This window comes from Eutrigla gurnardus (genome assembly GCF_963514095.1).
Source record: "Eutrigla gurnardus genome assembly, chromosome: 3".
NCBI lineage: Eukaryota > Metazoa > Chordata > Actinopteri > Perciformes > Triglidae > Eutrigla > Eutrigla gurnardus.
In genome coordinates this window covers 8957685-8979852 of record NC_139917.1, presented here as the reverse complement: position 1 = coordinate 8979852, position 22168 = coordinate 8957685, and the positions used below count along the sequence as shown (strand labels likewise).

At 43.1% G+C, this 22168-nt stretch overlaps 1 protein-coding gene across 2 annotated transcripts; it reads right to left on the bottom strand.

The window, feature by feature from the left end:
• Positions 1-7676: 7676 nt before the first annotated feature.
• Positions 7677-20648, bottom strand: septin3 (septin 3). Of its 2 annotated transcripts, none has more exons than XM_084005320.1 (10): positions 20510-20648; positions 16079-16459; positions 15762-15890; positions 12759-12840; positions 12383-12520; positions 11657-11774; positions 11052-11147; positions 10781-10877; positions 10610-10661; positions 7677-9077 (listed from the first exon to the last, which is right to left on the bottom strand). In XM_084005320.1, exons 2-10 carry the CDS (start codon positions 16455-16457, stop codon positions 8948-8950), a joined length of 1221 nt encoding a protein of 406 aa, XP_083861446.1. In that variant the 5' UTR covers positions 16458-16459; positions 20510-20648; the 3' UTR covers positions 7677-8947. The 2 variants fall into 2 exon arrangements, with proteins under 2 accessions (XP_083861446.1, XP_083861445.1); XM_084005319.1 differs by lacking the exon at positions 20510-20648 and adding an exon at positions 18565-18704.
• Positions 20649-22168: the final 1520 nt, after the last annotated feature.

Genomic DNA, 22168 nt, shown 5'->3' with positions numbered 1-22168 from the left:
TTACAAAGCATTCCAGGTTTGTGTAACCAGAGATGCCATGATGTGTTAAGCAACAGCTCCGACGGCCATGTGATGTGTGAAATGAGTGTCGGAAATCCAATTAGCTTGAGCACACCAAAACAACAATAAAAGGTGAACTTCTGCTTGTCTTGCATATTTACACAACTCTTCAAGGACAAGCAAAGTTGCTGTGCATCATATACATATGTATATGTGTGAGCATTTACCAGCTTTATATTTTCCTCAGATCTGCGTTATGAGCTTGTGAAATCCTTGACCTTGACAGGTCGCGCAAGTAAAACATCTCCAAAACATCACCGTCCTTCACCTAGGCATGCAGACTGTTTCTACAAACATTTGTGAAAGAATGGGTCGCTATCAGGAGCTCAGTGAATTCCAGCGTGGTACTATGATAGGATGCCACCTGTGCAACAAGTCCAGTTGTGAAATGTCCTCGCTCCTAAATATTCCACAGTCAACTGTCAGTGGGATTATAACAAAGTGGAAGCGATTGGGAACGACAACAACTCAGCCAAGAAGTGGTAGAACACGTAAAATGACGGGGCGAGGTCAGCAGATGCTGAGGCACATAGTGCACAGAGGTCGCCAACTTTCTGCAGAGTCAATCGCTACAGGCGAACTTCATGTGGCCTTCAGATTAGCTCAAGAACAGTGCGTATAGAGCTTCATGGAATGGGTTTCTATGGTCGAGCAGCTGCATCCAAGCCATACATCAGCAAGTGCAATGCAAAGCATCGGATGCAGTGGTGTAAAGCATGCCGTCACTGGACTCTAGAGCAGTGGAGACGTTCTCTGGAGTGAAGAAACACGCTTCTCAATCTGGCAATCTGATGGACGAGTCTGGGTTTGGCGGTTGCCAGGAAAATGGTACTTGTCTGACTGCATTGTGCCACGTGTAAAGTTTGGTGGAGGGGGATTATGGTGTGGGTTGTTTTTCAGGAGCTGGGCTTGGCCCCTTAGTTCCAGTGAAAGGAACTCTGAATGCTTCAGCATACCAAGAGATGTTGGACAATTCCATGCTCCCAGTTTAGGGGTGGCCCCTTCCTGTTCCAACATGACTGTGCACCAGTGCACAAAGCAAGGTCCATAAAGACATGAATGAGAGAGTTTGGTGTGGATGAACTTGACTGGCCTGGCCCGGGTTGAGTCCTGACCTCAACCCGATAAAACACCTTTGGGATGAATTAGAGTAGAGACTGAGAGCCAGGCCTTCCCATCCAACATCAGTGTGTGACATCACAAATCAGTTCTGGAAGAATGGTCAAAAAGTCCCATAAACACTCCTAAACCTTGTGGAAAGCCTTCCAAGAAGAGTTGAAGCTGTTATAGCTGCAAAGGGTGGACTGATGTCATATTAAACCCTATGGATTAAGAATGGGATGTCATATAAATTCATATGCGAGTCGAGGCAGGTGAGCGAATACTTTTGGCAATATAGTGTATGTGCTGCAGGAGGAGGGGTTCTGCGAAGGGCTGATTCGTCTTGATTGGCTCTATCATCCATCCATTTGTTTGTGGATGATAACCCAAGGAGTTCACTGAAGCCCAGAGGGAATTACAGCATGCCTTCCATTCCTGAGAGATAAACAGGGTCCATGGTCCAATACCACAACCAAGGGGATCCCGTTGAGGCAGAATACATGTTGGATCAGGTCTGCGGTTTCTGAGGGGAATTTGGGTAAAGCCATTTCTAAGTTACAGCCTTAGAAAAGCATACCCCATGGTTAGAATAGTGGTGTTACCTGTTGAAGGGGACAGGCAGGAAAAGAAGGTACCGCTGCAGCAGGTCAGAAGGTGGGATGGGATGGAAACCTTTTCCATGTCTTCCCTCTGGGGCAGGACATGCAGACGGAGAACTATTTCTTGACATCCGCGGCCATGGATGACCACCAGGGGTGTCTTTTTAAGAGGGACATGTTACGGGAGATGCCAGGGTGACAAGCAGAACAGGAGGTGAGGGCCCACTACAGGACCTGTTTGAACAGGGTGGGTACAAAAAGACAGGGGTGGGGGGGCTCCCGTCTTGGGGTTCAGTTCATCTTGTTGGGCACGCCTAAGTAGGATCGCCACCTGCCATGAAACACCAGCCATCAAATTATAGAAGCCCAGGAAAGCCCAGGAATCCTTTCAGTTCTTGGTTCCTTGGTTCAGGCCATTTACTCACAGCGCAAATCTTTTCGGGATCCGGCTTCACCTGCCCACTCTCCAGAATATTTTTATGATATTATCACAAAAAGGACCGTACTTGTTCTTGCTGGTGATGTTATTTAGACCATGAAAGCCTTGCAGGGGCATAGCGTCTTGTCCTTTTCCACGAAAAATAATCCTGCTCCCAGGGGGGAGAGGACGGGCAGATAATACCTGCAGCAAGGAAAGGTTTTTCTCTTTGCTAAATACTTCAGCCAAATCATGATACACTGAGGGGACATTGGTCCATTCAGGTAGTTCAGAGCCAGAGCCAACACTGACAGGGGTTGAGAAAAGCAGCGCAGTTTAGCCTTGACTTGCCTATGGGTACAGGGTAATGCATGGGTAGTATGACTCTCCAGCGCCCTACTGGTGAGTCCAAACTTTTGGCTGCTGAGGCCTGGGGGCATGTAGCCACGAGGTGTCCTATAGCCCCACAGTGCAGGCAAGCCCCAGTCCGTCTTTGGTGAAGCAGCTCTGCCGGGGATTGGTGGTTGCATCCCAGCGAGGTCCCAGACCTCAGAAATGGGACTGAGGTCTGGGAGGAGAGGTGGTTTCAGAGTTTTCGCTATAGGGAAAAGGTGGTGAGGAATAGGGGGTGGACTGAGTTACCCAGCTAGCTCTTTCCCTGTGGTGTTTGTTCATTCTACTCCCATGTAGTTTAATGGATAGCGAGATTAGAGTGTCATGGCTGTTGGTCTCATCGTGGGTAGCCAACTCGTCCTTAATTCCTTCACTAAGCCCTTTGAGCTCGGCTTCAATCCTAGAAATACTAGTGATTAGTCCTTTTATGGACCAATTACCTCCCAGTGGGTAAGGTCATGGTGCCCCAGGAGTACCTTGATTGGTAAGAGCTTGGCTGTGGCTTTCTGGAGATTGTCTGCATCTGCCGGGTCCAAGTTCCACTGGGTTGTTCTGTTATTGGGGCGACTGTGGCTCAGGTGGTAGAGCGGGTTGGCCAATGTTCGGAGGCTCGGCGTGTCATGGTCGTTGTGGTGGTCAGAGGGGCCGTAGGCGCAGAATGGCAGCCATGCTTCCATCAATCTGCCCCATGGCAGCTGTGGCTACTATCGTAGTTTACCAGTTTAGTATGACTGTGTGTGAATGAATGGAACCTGGAACCCTGTCAGAGCGCTTTGAGTGTCTTGAAAAGCGACATACAAATCCAATCCATTATTATTATTATTTATCAAATAATTGGTTGGACTCAAATACAAGGGGCTGCACGGTGGTGTAGTAAGTAGCAATGTCGCCTCACAGCGAGAGGGTCCTGGGTTCGATTCCCGGGTCGGCCCTGGTTCCTTTCTGTGTGGAGTTTGCATGTTCTCTCCGTGTAATCGTGGGTTCTCTCCGGGTTCTCCGGCTTCCTCCCACAGTCTAAAGACATGTAGAATGGGGATGGGTTGTGAGGGTGAATGGTTGTCTGTCTCTACATGTCGGCCCTGTGATTGACTGGCGTCCTGTCCAGGGTGTACCCTGCCTTCGCCCAATGATAGCTGGGATCGGCTCCAGCCCTCCCGCGACCCTGAATACAGGATAAGCTGTAGAAAATGGATGGATGGATGGACTCAAATACAGACTCAGGCGAACTCAATGTGGATTTAAGCAGGAAATGCTTTATTTTAGATAAGCTCGGAGAAGCTCTGGGATTTCGGGGGTGTCCGTGAGTTTCCAGGCGGGTAGTGTCCATAGGTGAGTGGCCGGGTCCATGGCTGAAGGAGAGGCGAAGAGTGGGTCAGAGTCACAAGATCACGAGAGAGCCAGAGAGTGCTTTAACACATGTGAGGAAGAGTTACTGCTGGACTGGTGTTTAAATGCAGGCAGTGATGATGTGATGATTAGCAGTTGTGTCTTGTCAGGTGCCAGGAGAGGGAGTAGCCACACCCACCGGACAAGCAGCAGGGACTGGATAAAGAGGGAAAGTGAGGGAAAAGGGACTAGAGGAGCACAAGAGAAATCTAACCACAGAGATTGCAGATCATAACAATTACAGAAATGCTGCTTATTGGAAAACAGGACAGTGCCATATACTGTCACAGGTCACCCTCCCACCAGTATAATGGGCCACTTGGTGGGTGGGTGATTCCCCAGTGGACTAACAAGCAGTAAAGGCTAACATTAGAATGATTTGTGTTAAACGTTAAATACATTAATTTAATTCCTGCTGGGCCCAAAATGGAACCTTGTGGCACACCACAAGACAGAGAAGAGAAGCAATTAATATACTAGGAAAAATCCACTTAGACAGATGTAAAACCCACTGTGGGGGCCTTATTAGAAATACTATGCCACTGCTCATCCCACTTTCTCAGAATGTAATAATAAATATAATAATATAATTATTGAGAACTATACTATGATTAAGGAGAAATCATCTGTATGACCTGAAAAATTCGACAGATTTTGGGGTCAAGATTGTGAGCTGCATCAATATATCAATCAATGTATTTATTGATTGGCATTCCCATTGAGCTCTATTGCTTGCCTTACTATTGGGAAGCTTGCAACTTACACAAACATGAAAGTCTGCATATTACCAATGAGTAACCCCACTGTTGTGAAGAGTTGTTTGCTTCTCATGTGATACTATACTGTCCTTCATGACAAATCTGCAGGAATGGCTGTATTTACAAGTGACAGTTCCACAACTGAATTTTACTCATTGAGTTTGAGGTGGCAATTTGTGTGCACATAGTGTCTGATTTACTAGGACAGCAGCTCATTACACTGTCAGCTCCTGGGACTGACTTTTAGATACACACTGTGAGTGAAGTAGAGGTCAGCAGACAAAGTTCAACAGTGGCATGAGATCACTGCAGCCTGATGTGATTTCACAGATCATTGTTGGGCCTTTTAAAATTCAAGTTTGATTCATGCAAACCAAAACCAACTGCCCACTTTTGCCAACACTGCCAACAGTGTGGAAAAGCATGAATTAAGGAAGTGGTTGAAGACCTTATCATGGCTCAGTTGGCTCTGACAGTAAGGTAGTTTGTCTTCCAGCCAACTACATTTCTGGTCCCAAATGGCATAGATTACATGAATACCTAACAGAAGGTATAATGTACATGCCTGTATCTGGAAAGTATACAGGCAAAAATAATTCCCTAACCTGAAGTGACAGATTTACTTGTTATAGAGACAGTAGTCCATTCACAAATGTAAGATAACTTTGATTTTCATGGTTTGAATACTAGATTTAAAAATTATTATAGACACAACGACTTCACTTATGCACATGCATGCATGCATTACTGCTTAAAGGAGTTGCAGACAGGTGCAGTATCTGCAGCATTTGATATTATAGATCATGATTTTTTTAATTGGTTAACTAAAATGCTATGGATTCAGATCAAAGCTATATTGCAAGCAGAACAGAAAGGGTGTATTGCATACTGTATATAACTATTGGGCATAGTGATGTGACTAGATGGCTTGTCCACTATGGTTTTTGAAGCCTTGAGTTTTTGGTTTTGGCAATTGCCATCTTAAATAGTAGGCTGGGTGAACCCTGCCTGAACTTCCGGGAAATTTGGATTTCGCTCGGCAGTTTAGGCTGGACACCCTGAGGCTTACTTTCGCTGTTACATTGCCAGAATCTTTGGCTCCAATCAGAAACGGCCATTCTCTCCTGGCACGCTATTGGCCGGTGACGTGACGATGACGAAACATAATGGGCATCGTTCATTTGAACGATGCCCATTGATCCCGCCTCTTGAGCAGTAGAAACAAAGCGCAGCTTCCCGGCCATTCTCTCCTGGCACGCTATTTGCCGGTGACGTGACGATGACGAAACACAATGGGCATCGTTCATTTGAACGATGCCCATTGATCCCGCCTCTTGAGCAGTAGAAACAAAGCGCAGCTTCCCCAGACTAATGTTCAATCTTAAAAGATTGACCTTAGTATGGTGAAAACCAGACTACTTAAATAGTACAACACCATGCTGAATAACACATTTTTAGGAAACCAAAATGTTACAATGAACTTTTCAAGAAGACTTGAAATTAGCGATTGAGACCATACATTTTTTTACAATGTTTACTGACATAATAAATCAAGTGAGAATTAAGGTAATTTTCTCATACAAACGATACTAATTTTTGCAACTAGAGGAGTTGCCCCCTGATGGCCAGTAGAGAGAATGCAATTTTAAGGTACTTCCTTATTGGCTTCACTTTTCAGAGGTTGCTGCCTGGGATTACAACCGCAGCCTGTCCAGCTGTGAAGGGCTAGACTCCGGCCTGACATGGGGTCTTGGTATTCCATCTTTATGAATGAGTTGCCATCTGTTTCATAAATAATAAAGCAGAACATTCCAGTTCGGATATGAATAAGCCTAGTGGATTTGAGGGAAAACATCTTCAAAAACCAAAAGCAAGTCGAGTGTGTACTGGTAGTTCATTGTTGAGACAAAAAAAAAAAACAGCACTTTCGAAAAAAAAAACATGGGAATGTGCTTTTATTAAATAAAGAATAAATTACAATAATAAGACATTAATGTATAAATAACTCAATATAACACTTAAAAGTATATCTGTATGTGTCACAGCAACTTTGAAAAAAGTGGTTATCAAATAAATGTACATTGTGAAGTTCTACTGATTCAATGGGATGAGTGATATGTGGATAATGGGCTGCCGGTTTAGTTACAGGAGTTAAGACACCTCATGAAACGTCAACGAGCATACACATCACATATTCAGAAATATTTGATAAGTTGATATAAAGGTTGCAGTGTTGAGTGAACTGATTGGCTGTAAGCCATCAGGCAACATGGACACAAGCATGCACACATGAGCACGGTTTCAAATCTCTGCTTGAAACCTTTGACTGCACTAAAATCACAGACAACTACTATCAGTTTGTTGCAGACATCACATTCCATATCAAATGTATATGATTGTAGAAAATGATGATTTGACTTAAACATTGAATAACTTGTAGTTTTGGCATATTCAAGCTCCACTGCAGACACTGCATGGCAGAACAGTATTGCTGAGTTCATCGGTAAACATCATTACAACTTAACAGACCAAATTGATTGGGAATAAATGCTCCAATACTTTTGAGTGCATACCATCGGGGTAATATAATTAAAGCTTCTTGTAAACCTGATCCATCCGATATATTATTTATCACCGACAGCAGTGAAGGATCCAAAATCTGTAAACTCCATCAGGAAATATCACTGCACTGTAAAAATGTACCAAAAAAATCCCGGCAGTCGGAATGTCTGAGGACACTAACTGGAGTGCCTATTTCTTGCTCTACCAAGTCACTGCTTATACACGGCAGCATGCTGCCACCAAGTGGTGAACAATATGAATTTAATTTTAAAATGGCACAAACATATACTGATCACCACATCAGGCTTCTGTTATGTTCACACACACACACACACACACACACACACACACACACACACACACACACACACACACACACACACACACACACACACACACACACACACACACAACTTTGCACAAGACATCAAACAAAAAAAAAAAAATGTTCTGTTCACTTATCAGGTATACAGTTTACAACATGTCATTGTTTTGGGTCAGAACATTTTCATGAATGACCAGTGGGTACAGTGAGGAGAAAAATGCATGACATCTATCAAGGCAACAAAAATCTTTTTTCTTTAAATAACACACTGCAGGCTTTTGGATTAACATTTACATTGGGAGCATGTTGTCCATTTACCTGTCAATAAGAATCCAGGATAAAAAAGTGGAATATTTAATAAAACCATTGATCTGTTTTTGTTGTTTTGTCCCCCAGGGTCATACGCAGCTAATGCAAGTGAGCACCAGCATAAATGGACTGGGACACATTTCTCTCCTCTATACCCGCTGAGGTGTAACAAACATGCTAAGCTGAGCGCTCCCAAAGTGTTCAGGTGAGTCATGGAATCCGCAGTATGCAGAGTCATGCACAGTCATGCACATTGGGCACTCTTTAATTGCACACGCACAATGCATGAGTGACTGATGTTGTGGCTTCCTCTCATTTTAACATGAGGTCTGTGCACGCAAGATATTTTTAAATGGAAAAATCAAACATAAACAGGGTGGGGAACTGGAGAGACATTTCTTTTCCTTGTGACAGTGGGTATAAAAGCACAATTTTTTGTTGAGCTCTCTTGACAGTAAAGCCACAATATTCTTTCTTCGAATGACCAGTGGTGCTGAGAATTTAAAAAAATACATTTGTAAGGAGTCAATTGCCCAGCTGTCTCAAGCATCACGACTCTACAGGATTTATGATTAACTTTAATATTTTGAGCAAATCATTTCATTTATCTGAGTTCACACATCAGTAGCTACACAACACTCAAACTTAAAATGTGCCTCTTATGCACATAATAATGTGGCACTTTCTCATCGTATACAATGATTAATGACAAGGCATTGGCAGTTGATAAATTGTAATTTGTATAATGGCACTAAGTCATCTGTTTGGGACTGCCCTTTCCAAATATTCATGGGAATGACTTTGAAATGAAACCAGAGGGGTTCGATGTGTTTGCAGGGACGAAGGTGTAGAAAATGACCGTGAGGAAGTTAGGAATCAGCAAAACACGACACATTTAAATGACACCGATTTTTTTTTACAGACTTAAATGTTTTCCGAGCATGCAGCGATGCCGTGGTGACAATGATAATAATATTCTGCAGATTAATCTATCGGCATCATTGCACTGTTTTGACTCTCACTCCGACTGAACTGACTACAGGTTGCTTTCTTGGGTGTCGCTGGAGGATATGGGGTGGAGGCCTCCGTTCTCGTTCAGTCTGTTGGCACGATAGGTTTCATAGTGAATGTTGTGTGTGACCTCCTTCAAGTCCTGGAGGTGAGACCTGAGAAAGAGAGGCACAGAGACGACATGTTACTAGTGACGTATATATCTGTTATCTGAGAAAAATGGAAAATGATACCCTGACAGGCAAAGAATTATACAAAATATATACTCATTATTCTTATTCTCACAATATTGTTATGCCCTCAAATTCGTCAGAAAAGTAACCAGCAACAATTTTAATAATCGATTAATCATTTGAGTTATTTGTTTTAACAGCAACCAGTCCTGGTTCAAGGCTCTCAAATGTGATTTGCTGTAAGTGCTGTATTTCTGTGATAGTAAACTGAATATTGATATATTATAATAAAATTAAATTTGAAAACTTAATAATAATTATAATATTAATAATAATAATAATACATTTTATTTGAGGGACACCTTAGGTCACCTTACAATGAATACATAGGAACAAAATATATTATACTATAGATTTCACCTTGGGCTCTGGGAAGTTCAGATTTTTCACTGTTTTCTGACACTTATATTCTGAAAGATTGTTCGATAAACCAAGAAAACAATCAGCAGGTTATTCCATAATGAAAACAATCATTAGCTGCAGCCCTATTGTTTTCACTCACTAAAATAATCTGATGATGATTTTCCACCGTAACTCTACCTATCCCAGTTAGGTACATAGCACTGCAGTGTGGGATGTTCTGTGTGTGTCCTCTCATCACCGTGATGTTCTTGGAGTGAGGAATAACAACAGATGCTACTTCTGATTTGGGAGCTGTGGGGAGCAGCGATGCTCAAAAACATCCGTCATCGTTTGCGTTACATTTTCAACAATGCAAAAGCAAATACAGCCAAAACAGTAGTGCAGTTGTTGTGGATGAGGATTGTTTACTGTGTACACTTGACAGTGGTTTGGCTGACTCTGGTTTGGCTGACTTAGATATTCAGCCGTATTCGGCTGGAGGGAGGCCGCTTGAGGCTGCAGCTGCAGTGGGGATGATACGGTCGATGGAGACCCTCCAGAATCGGAGCTGCATAGAGCAAACACCGACTGTGGAAGGCTTTGCTCAAATTGTCCCCCAATGCCAACAGAAACTTAATCATTCTGCTGCATGAATGCAGCCTGGGCATTTTTTATGTTGCATGCTGTTGACAAAGATAACCCAGAGAGAGCGTATGTGCTATGCATTACATTATTATTCCTCATTGGGACAGAAGTGTGCTGGAGACCTTCAGCATCCCGAAGATAAAGTGGAAAAGAAAACCAGGACCTGCAGAGCGATTTTGGGGCGAGTTGTTTCTTGTTTCTGCCACTTACTGGATTTAATCGAACAAACAAAACATGCTAGAACCGAGGACACACCGGATGCTTTAGTGACTCACTATCACCTCTTGAGGTACAAGTGGTATTACAACACAGGACGGGCCGGGGCTAGCTGGTTAGCATGCTCATTTCAGTAGATATCTCTGCAACACTATACTATACTTTTGAATGTTTCAAAATATAATTCTGTCCATATCTTACACATTGCACCTTTATGTACTAAAGTTAGTATATGTAAAATACTATTTTACCTGATCAGGAAGTCTCTCAGCTGAGCAAACTCACAATGGTTGGAATTTTCAACTGCAAAAAAAAAAAAAAAAATGTATAGCATCAAATGTCATATCTTCACCTGACACCATCAATATGAGTGTTTATTATGATTGTAAATGCCACTTATGAAGGAAGGCCATATCCCTCACCTTCTACGATGCCCCATGCTGTCTTCCTGCCCAGAACCCGTTTGCCATTGACTTGATATTCTTTGTCGCTGCCCACCACAGCGAAGGGCATCGCCTCCTATGGACAGAGACAATGACACAAGCTTCAGTGTACTGAAGAGAGCTGCACAAGGTTTACGGGATGAAACAAGTACACAACATGCTCCAGTGCCTTGATATTCTGTCTGGAGGAATGAAGGTGGGAAAGACTCACTGGACAATTGTGTGCGAAAGAAAGAACAGAAGCACTTACTCTGATCTTGTCATTGTCACTCTTGTCCTCCATGTCCTCATCAAACTCTTTCTGTGGGTAAAACTCAATCCCGCCCATCTCCAGCTCCTTCCTTACCTGCAGCATAAACCAAAGACAATGTACCCAACACTCTGCAGAGGCTTTTTATATACCATAATATTAAGTTAAATGATACGATAAGCCAAAATCAGTCAATAGTCAATCCCTTAAATTTTTTGTGCATTTTTTGGCCACTTGGAGGCAGCAAAAAAAAAAGCAGTACACAAAACTGAAACATGATCACATTATAAAGCTTATACACTAAAGTTGTGAGCAAAAAATAGCATCTTATTTTCACATCCAGCAGGCAAAAACAACATTAGCATTCCTTTGTCATTTATGTTTCTGGTCCCCTTTAATATAAATTTTTAGCTCCATTTTTGGTCTCTACCAACTCCTGAGAGAAATATCTGGCTGTTCAGCTGCTCAATGCTCCAAAATAAATATACATTGTGATGTTGAAAAGAGGACAAACTGGCATTTCTTGATAACTATAGGCATAAAAATGAATAAGCCAATATTTTATTAAAATGATCAGTAGTGGGATCATCAGCGATGAAACTCACCCGCTGTTTGAACTCCTGTCTCTCCTCAATGGTCATCGTGTCTGCCTTTGCAATGACAGGAATGATGTTGACCGAATGACTCAGACGCTTCATGAACTCGACGTCGAGTGGCCGAAGACTGGGACAGACAGACAGACAGACAGACAGACAGACAGACAGTAAATAGGTGGATTCAGGAGCTTTGATTCACGTTGAAGGTTCATATGAGACAGTAAAAAAGAGGATTAGGTTAACAACTAGTAGAAAGAGGCACACAGCTTTTATTTGTCATGCTTCATACATCGTATTACCTTACCCTAGTCCTGTAGCAATTATAAAATACTAACAGTGTGGATGCTATTTGAAAAGTGGGCTTATCATTGGACAAAGGTTGTGTCCTAGTTTTGTTTGCCTGCACACAAAACATCCTGTCGCTCTCAGTTACCACAGCTAAGACGGATGCTATACACTGGCTGTAACACACCAAAGAGTGAATCCATTTATCCATTAAAGAGTGATTTCACAGTTGTCAGCAGGAGCTAATTGTTAGGTGTTCAGAGGGCAGAGTGTTGTCTGCAATATAAAATAGCTTCTTGATTTAAGGCTTTGCTGTTGGGAAATGAAATGTTCTTAGATAGAGACATGAACACCGCATGCTGTATTATGTGCCATCTTTCAGATGAGATACTTAAAGATAGTTTGAGTGATTACTTTGCTGATCTCTAGTTCTGAAAATGATCAACTCACGAGTGTCCAGTTGGGGTGATGAAATACAGACAGCAGTGCACCCTGGTGTCAGGGATACGCTTCTTTCTGGTGATGTTGACCTCCTCCTTCAGGAACTTCTCATACTGCTCATTGATGTACTTGGAAATGGGCTCCCAGCTGTGGATACAAAGACAGAAGAGGTCAGCGTGAGGAATAGATTACTTGAGCAAGAAAAGAGGAGGAGGAGGACGACAAGAAGGAGGAGGAGAAGGAGGAGAAGGAGGAGGAGGAGGAGGAGGAGAAGGCATTACTAAACATTTAGTAAGGTGACCACTGACAAATTGTTCTTGGTAAGATGAGGCGGTAGTGATGACATTATGAGGCATTAATGATACAGGAGTCGGAAAAAACCCACCAGTTGTCATTATTGATTAGGTCTCCAAAGCCTGGAGTGTCGACGACTGTCAGCTTCATCTTCACGCCGCCCTCCTCGAGGACTGTAAGAAAACACACAAAGAAACGGACAACATCTGTTGCTTTGTATGTGGAAACAATGTCACCTCAATGCAGCTGGTCACTTTTTGATCTGATTTATGATTTTCTATCTGAGTATTCAACCATTATTGAACATATGTATTTTTGGAATAAACAGAGAAATTACATTAAAGTTAGAAACACAACCGTGACGCTGCCGTGGCGTCGCCAGGTCATTCTGCCAGGGTGTGTGATGAGTGTGTGATGAGTGTGTGATGAGTGTGTGATGAGTGTTTGTAACGTAACAGACGGTCAATGTAAATGCAGGTCTCTAAACCAACTGTGTGTGTGGGGGAGTCTGACAGACAGCATCGAGTGACTCACAGTGGGAAGGGTAGAGAAATGACACAGCTAAAGATCTAGGTGGAAAAAAAAGGTACCAACAACAATATCTGACATCCATCCAGAAGGTTGTGAAGATGAAATCTAATTGTTCCCAATGTTATGTCCCGTCTGCCTGTTCTGTTTCACCGTGAAATACGTCACGATACGTAAGCTAGAACCTTTCAAAATGCTGCTTCAGCTCGACTTTAACATAAAGTGGCAGAAGTACTCAGATCTCTACTCAAGGAAAAGTAGCAATAAAATATTCTGCTACAAATAAAAGTCTTGCATTCAAAATACAAATCCGACCAATTATCATCAAAATATATTTAAAACTTTAAAGCTTTTGTGGTGCACACTTCATTCGGACATGTACTGTGAATTTATAACAGAGCTTGTTTATCAAAAAAAGTCCTGGAAATGTCCCCCTGGAGGTACAAGCCGAGCTTCGAATGTCCTCCAATCATAGAAACGCCCCTGCTCTGCTGGGTCTCTGGCAAGAGCGTAATGATGTCAGGTCGCTGTCAACCGCAGGCGATGTGTGCATGATCATGTTAATCTGTAGCAACCACTGAGCAATGTGTAAGGGTCTGACAGTCCTCACTGTTTCTCCGGTGTAGATGAGTTAGTCACTTCTCCAGTCCCAGACGCCATAATGAGCACAGTACTGAATGCTACATGCTGAAGACTCACGGCTGATTCACAGACAGCGTGCAGAGCTGTCTGCCAGTGACTGATTTGATACCAACGATGGGGGAAGTGCGCCAAAGTCAGATTTTTTCAAATACTGCACACGGTGGCTTTAGATAGGAGTCATCTCCAGTGCATTCTAGCTAATTAGGACTCCTTTCAGACCAAAATCATGCTGTATTGTTGTTGTTCAGTTTGGTTTTATTTCGGCAGAAAGCTTGTGTGTTGTGGAAAATGCACAACGTGGATGTGGAGAGAAACTCAGTAATGAGGGGACACATGTCTGATTCCTCGCTGGACGACATTACGCGGACCACCACAAATGGAGCCATGTTTAACTCTTTCTGTCAGCTGTCAGCAGGGGTCACTCGTTGTTACCATGGAAACTCAGCTCTCAGTTGAGAGACTCCCCAGTTTTTTAGGCTTGGAATGAGGAGAGCATTACCATTATGTTCCCATCTAACTTGTGTAAGGCTAACCGAAGTAATAAAGCCTAACTAATCTGTCATTCTTTGTGAAAGTAGAAGTTTTTTTTTATTATAACTAACAGACGGACAGACACGACTGCAAACCCAGACATGAAGGGAACTCTGTTGTGAAGTTTGCAGATGACACTAGCGTCACCGGCTACATTACAAACAATGATGAGACTCCATATAGAGAGAAAATGATCAATCCTGCTGAGTGGTGATCACATTAGCAAAAAGGCGAGAAAGAAGCAAGGACTAAGTTCCTGGGAATAAACACCACAAACAACCTGACATGGGCGTCACACAATCTCCATCCTGGTGGAAAAAGCTCATATCTGTATTTCTTAATGCCATGTTCTTGTTAACTTTAACAGAGGAGCCATAGAAAAGCATCCTGACTGGGAAAATTGTATACTACCATGAAGATGAGCATTGCCCAGCACAGGAGGCTCTACACCGGGTGATTAAAACCGCACAAAACAACATCGGTACCCATCTAGTGAGGATCAGGGATGTTGGTGACAAGAGGTGCCAACGGAGAGCCCGGGGGATAAAAGGCAACACCCACTCAGACACATCCTGTTCACTAGAGACACACAAGTATCAGCTGCTGACTTCAGAGCAGCTTCTTTCTTCAGGCTGAGAGACTCCTAAATTCATCCTCCGCCCTTCACCGTCTCATACACTTTTGCTTTTTTTTGGTCTCTGTTTTTACGTAGCAAAATGGCAACACAACTGAATTCCGTTGCGCAACCCCGTGTTGTACAATGATGCTAAATGAAGCCTTGAATCTTGAACATAGACTGGCTTCATAGTCTGCACTCTGAGAAGGTGGAACACATTCTGGACATTGAATAATGACAGAGGTTGTGTGAGACAAAAGAGGCAATTTCAAAAGCTCAGTCTGTCAAACAAAAGTCCAGTGAAATTGGAAAGTCATGATGCATCCTCAGTATGTATATGAGCAAAAATTATATATATGAGTCTGTCTACAGGCCCTCTTAAAAACACTAAACTCACAGTTACCACATTACTTCTGTCAAGTAAAACCTGGTAACGATCCAGGAACAATCTGTACTAGAACATGACTAAAAACCATTTGGCACAAGGTGACCAGATTTATTCATGTTCCTTGCCTTTTTTAGACCTTTGCCTGTACATGGACAGTCACAGTGAACAAACCTTTAAAGCCTCTCACACAAAGTGTCTGCAGAAGACACAGAAGTGCATTTAAAAAAAAAAAACGGCGAGCTGACTTGGCAGCTACCAGTGTGCACTGATAAACTAAAGTAGGCTATGTGGGACTTTTAAGAATGCGGTCAAAGGCTGTTCATTTTCCCTGTCAAATTAAACGCCTGCTATAAATGTCAGGCTCTAAAGAAAGAGCAGCCTGTACTCACCATGAGACACTGCTTTGATCTCGACAGTTTTGGGGATCTTGTCATCGCGGGCCCACCCTGCACTCCTCCTGCTCACCTGGGACTTGAAAAGGGTGTTCACCAGAGTTGACTTTCCGAGACCGCTGTTACCTGAGACGAGAAGGAGGGGGAAATGCAATGAACAAGGCCAAAGAAAAAGAGAGACAGGAAGTGTCCCGGTATGAAGAAATCATTTGGAAAGAACAAAAATAATCTATAAAATAAAATAATAAATATATAAACTATTCTCTTAACCATTTTACACTGATATTTAACTTTCAAGTAAATCTGCGACTTACCCACAACCATGATGTTAAAGTCAAAGCCCGTCTTCATGGTCTTCTTCCTCATCTGCTCAATGATGGTGTCAATACCAATGTACCCCAGCAAAGTAGATCCACCGCTGGACCTATGGGAGCCTCCATGACCTCCGTTGTGTGCTACAGTGTGGCCCCCAACATGGCCCACACTATGGCCGATATTATGGCCCACGATGTGACTGCCATGACTCCCAACGGGGACTGGAATGGCACTTGGGGGAGGAGCTGAAACGCCACCTCCTCCGATGCCCGGGCCCTGGGGTGGGTAGGGGCTGGAGGGGGAAGGAGCACCCACATTTGGGGGCTTGGCAGGGACCGCTGGTTTGGGTCTCACTTCTGGAGGAATTACGTCTGACATGTCTAGAGAAGAAAAGGGGAGAGGAGGATATACATGTTTTCATTAACAGGAAACACTGCCTCATCAGAAAGTAGGCCAGTAGAGCAAGCAGAGGCCTCTCTCCCTTTGACTCGTTCTACAATGAAGATACAGGTTGTTTCCATAGACTGTACATAAGAAGTGGACGCTATTGTATCGCCATTGTGAGGCCACCCGTTGGTTTGTGAACTACGGTTTTGAAAGCCTCGAGTGCAGCATTTTGGCTGTCACCATCTTCCATGAAACGACAGGTGGATCAACACAAGCAACACCCCGAGCAGCAACCTTAATGGATCTGGATCCATCTGGCTTCTGGTGTGAAGCTGTTAATACAGTTAGCTTCATAATTCAAGGTCAACTTTACAGCTAAGCATTAAAGTAATCTCAGTAGCTGATTGTATTGGTAGCAATAGCGACTGTAGCGAGTCTGTGGTAGATGCTGTGGTAGTGACAAGTCAATAACAGAGTAGCCACGCCCTGAAGCATACCTTGTTTCATCGTCTATTTGATTCTAAACTGACCATAATTTACTAAATGAACAGCATGCTGCATTGAATACAACTTGAAACTAGAGATTGAGACCATACACCATGTTTACAATGTTTACTAAGGTAATAAATCAAAAGAGCAGTAGAGTCATTTTGTCAGACTTCCCTTTTTGCAACCAGATGAGTCGCCCCCTAATGGCCAGTAGAGAGAATGCAAGATGAAGGCACTTGAGCGCTTTTCAGAACCAGAGGTTGCCGCCTGGTCGTTAGATGGTCAGCTCACCCATATCACTTTTGTTTACAGAGAGTTTTGGGTTTACTACATCTCATTTTCAGAGTAACAGGGACATTGTTTGTAAAAAGAGATGTTGCTGTTGAAACTTATTAGGAAATTGAGTGGGATGATTGAGATGGCCAGATCTCACAGATCCACATTAGATACAGTTTCTACAGGAAGATCATTATACATTTTATAGTATTGTTTCCGATAATACTGAGGACCAACAATTACATTTCTACAGCCGCTCGCTAGAGTAAGTCCAGAGATCATACGTCAGGTACTGAATCACTACTCAGCACTGCAAGAATGATTCGTAGACATGACGATATATCACCCGATATTAGCTCTATTTGTATCAGAGTGTTAACAAGTTGCAGTACGATAATGCAAAAGATGGGTTTTATTTAAAAAAAAAACAGCTTCATCATGTTTGTCCACACGAGAGCACTGACCTGGTTATTTTTCAGATGCAAAATCTTCTGCTAAAGACAGATCTTGGTCCCAAGTTTTAAAAAGATTCTTTCAAAAAAGTAATTTAGAGTTTAAATGAATATGCGTTATCATTATATCATTATAGTTTTTTTTTAAAACTAATATCAATACCAGTTTCAGAAACCTGGCTCTCGAGTTCAGCACTGACAGAAACCTGGAGTTTAGGTATCCCTTAATCCCTTAACAACTGAAACTATACTGACCTCTATTGTATCAGCATACAATCCCTGTCTGCATGACTTGACAAGGCTACATGTGAGTTATAAAATACTGTATGTCCCTGTGAACGGATCCTTAAAGGGAAGCAAACAGTGCGGGCAGATGGTAGCAGTAACAGGCATAAGGTGGATCACCTCATCCCTGCAGGGTGTCCACATGGACCAGCCTGCTGCCGCTCTCATCGGTGCATCCGCAGGGAACAGATCCAGATGCTGGAGAGCACCGAGGCGGTCCCTCTGGTCCACGCAGCTCTGCCCTCCTCCGCACATCATTTTAGCATTCATTCAAATCACGCTCGAAGACCGAAACACACACCAGCTGCTGACCCGTTTCCTTATTAAATCACGTTCATTTTGTTTGCAAATGAACGTCGAGGGCCACACACCACGGCTCCGTGTTCACGGTGAACGTATTGTACCCGTTTTACTACAACACACGAGGTTAGCTCCGCCGCATCCCGTCGGCCCGCATCCATTGTCCCTCTCCGGGTAGTCACGCTGGATAACTACGTTAACAGCTAGCGGCGGCTCCGCGTTAGCTGCTAGCTGCAGCCCGCTAACGGTGGGCTCGGCGCCGCTTATGTCTGATATAACCTTCGTGTCACACTCACCGACTCCCGTTCAATCTGCCGTTAGCTGACCGACCAGATCAATCGTCACCGCGGGTCCGAGAACGAACGGTGTTTTATCCAAACACGGAGGTTACGAGATGAGGAGCGGTCATGTGATAGTCCGGGTACCTCTCCTTGCTTTACCCTCCGGCCGTGAGCCCCCCTCTTCGGTTACCATGGCGACAAGAGGAGAGGGAGTGGGGAGATGCAGCGCGCGTGCGCAGTTTCGCTTCCACCTCAAAGGGACGTTTGGGAGTGATGCATGACTATTTTTAGATCCAGTTATAATTAAACAAAACACAATATATATATTTTTCTTTATATTATATTATTATATAATATTATATTTATTTTTAGATTGTTTCGGTGTGAGTTGCCTAGTTTTGGAGATATCCACCATAGAGATGCCCGCCTTCACTCAGATGTAAGGTTACTTTAGATAATTCACATTGACATTGTTGTGAGCAGTTTCATGTGGTTGAAAGAAAATACATGAAAACAAGGTATGTGGGTTATCTTGAGCACCACAAGCCAACTATCATATCTTTTTGGCCGATTCCTCCAAAACTAGGCATTTCACACCAAAACAAGCTCGATTGATACATAGCACTAAGAGGGAACTTAGAACTGTCCCTTTAAATAACAGTACCAGCACGTCAATGTCTAATCAAAATACACCATTACAAGTTCTGCATTCATCATGTTACTTGAAGCTATACTAAAGTTTAGAAACTATCAACTTCCGACCCCAGACGTGTGTGGTGGTGTCTGTAGCTGCAGAGACCCTGCCCTCTGCCCGTACCGCCTTGTTTTTTTCTTATTTTGCTGTGTTCGGGATGCTTCTGGGGGTCAACCTTTGGTACTCCAAAAGGAATCTACAATAACAGCAGACACATAGCAGAATGTAATGAAACTATTATTGTATTACTTTTATTGGATTACTATTAGTCTAACCTATGTTGAGCTAATTTTACCTATATACAGAAATACATTATACATGTTGTATTTTGCATATGAGATCTAGTATCCAAAGACCACACATTTATACAGCTAGAACTGTCATATAAGAGTATTGGACTAAAATGTATAGGTTGTAGTAGCAGAAAATAAAAGTATCTTAAAATGGTAATACTCCATTACATGTAAAAGTTATTAATTCACTTTGACTCAACTGATTGCTCAAAAGTATTATCAATAAAAAGTACTCCAAAGTTTCAAAAGTACACATTAAGTGGCAGTAAGGTTATATTAATTCATTATTATTATAACTGATGAATTGTCACGTAAGCAGCATTTTGATATTGTAGCTGGTCTGGATGGAGCTCGTCTGAACTACTTTACATACTGGTGGGCAGTTTGATTTATTACAAAGCATCATATTTTAAAACCCATGTTTTGTGATTAAAATCTGCTAAATACTGTTGAACAAATATAGTGGGGTAGGAAGTGAAAGATTTCCATCTGAGATGTAATAGAAGAATCAGTGTAAAGTAGCATAAATTGAAAAATACTCGAGTGAATTAAAAGCACCTCAAAATGCTTGAGTAAACTTAGATCCATGTGACCAGTGGTGAAAGCAATCAACGAAGCATCACCACAAAACAGGTTCCCTCTCTAAGTTCTCATAACAACAGATCCATCTCCATGGCAATGAAGCAAACTCTATCCAACAATGAAGACCATGTGATACAGTTGAAGGCTCCAGGGAAAAACACAGTCGTACCTTGTAGGGCCTCTAAATGAAACCATCTGACCATCAACTGGACTACACGATGGATCTACAAACACAACCTGTGGCTGCAGACACATTATTCATAATAAGTGATGTTTTCTAATCCTGTGATATTACAGGGGTAATACTTAACCTAACCTACCTAGCATTAACAAGTGTTTCAATTGTAACAGGAAGAAAAACCTGAACTGCACCACTCTACTCACACTTTACCTCTGAGTTTCTCTCCTGTCGTCCTTCTTTTCTTTTCCTTCCTGCATGTCTCCGTCTCTTTGTCCCCGTGGAGGCCTGCATTGGCATGTCTTCCTGTACTATTCACTTAATCAGAGTCAGCTAACCGACGTCGTAACTCTCTTCAGCATGCCTGTTACCCTCCAGATAAGGACTGACGTCTTACATCCCTCTGTTAATCTCATTGACCACCCCCTCGTCAGACCTTTTCCTCCCCCTTAGAAAACTATCCAACTCTGAAAAGGTTAAAAACAAGAGCTGAACGAATCCCTGCCTGTCCTGTGCTGACTTTCAAATCTTCTAAGTGGTTTGGATGTGTCTGTACTCACCCACGTACACTGATCCTGGGTAATACATGGTGACGTAATAGGGGTCCTCTGACTCCTCCATGATAAATGCTCTGTCTGCTGGAGAGTAATTTGGTGGGTGTAGTGGAGGGGAAGCTGTTGTCGGTGTCTCCTCTGGTCTCTGGTCCACTCTGTGCCGTGGCTGCGATGGCAGGTCAAAGATCCCCTTTGAACCGATGCCAACGCTGTTTGTGTTGAATGGGCAGTATTTCTGTGAGGGATATTCTGGCAGCTTTGCGGGCACCCCGTGACGGTCAGACGCTGCAAAAATATCTGTTTGATTCAGTCCTGTGTCACTGAGGTTCACCTCTTTGTGGTTTCCAGTTTGCTGGTGATGGAGCTGATGTTTGTGTGAGGTAATATCAGGTTTGGAAAGGGTCGTTTTCAATGTGGCGCACCCTACTAAAGCAGGTCTGGACTCCTCCTGGGTCTCCGGTGCAACCAAACATGTGTTAAATCGATTTAATCTGTATTTGCGCTGAGGAGACTCCGTTTCATGATCAATGTCTCTTGACTGGCGGCTGTAATCCTTTGAAACACAGCTGGACTGGCTTACTGGGGCCCGAGCCTTCGACCAGAATGGATGTATCTGAGGAGACCTCATGTTTGGTTGAGAGAGTTTAGATGAATATTTTTCTTGAGGCCTCCTGAGATTAGATAGAAACGTTGGATCTACTTTGGCGACATTGTCGTCAAATCTTCTTCTCCTGGTTTCAATATTGGGTGACTGGTTCAAGAACAGCTCAGTGGAAAATGACATTTTGGGAGTCGTTGGTGATGCTGCTCTCCTCTCAGAATACATTAGTTCATATGGTTGATCACTGGGGGTGTAATTCCTCCCCTGAGGGTAGTCTATACGCTTCCTCTGAAGGCTTGACTGCCTAGCAAGGACATCAAACGCTGACTGAGCCTCTCTGCGAACAACATGAGCAAACTTAATCCCTTCAGACTCTGAGAGAGTTGTTTGTGTACCTGTCGCTACACTTGGCAGAAATTCCTGTTGCTTTTTGATGTTTGACTTTGGTTTAGGGATTGAAGTAAAGTCTATTTCTGTCGGCGAAGGCTTCGGTTTATCTTTAGCAATATTTCCTTTCTCACTAAAACCCATTTTGCCTTGTAATAAGCAGGAGTTCTGAGACGGGGCTGCTTGTCTCTGGCACTCAGGGTAAGTCGGATGTTGAGGGATGGGAGCAGCTCTGCTCAATGCAGGACTAGTAAAGTCCAGTAAAGCTTCTTGATCAAGAATGTCATGCTTCGCCTCATATGAAGACTTCTGTTTGACGGACTCCGGCTC

Coding starts and splice junctions, on each gene's coding strand:
- septin3 (XM_084005320.1), bottom strand. CDS start 16,457: ATGTCAGACGTAATTCCTCCAGAAGTGAGACCCAAACCAGCGGTCCCT. Junction 15,891..16,078: donor CTTTAACATCATGGTTGTGG/GTAAGTCGCAGA, acceptor TTCTCGTCTCAG/GTAACAGCGGTCTCGGAAAG. Junction 10,878..11,051: donor GTGACAATGACAAGATCAGA/GTAAGTGCTTCT, acceptor CTCTGTCCATAG/GAGGCGATGCCCTTCGCTGT.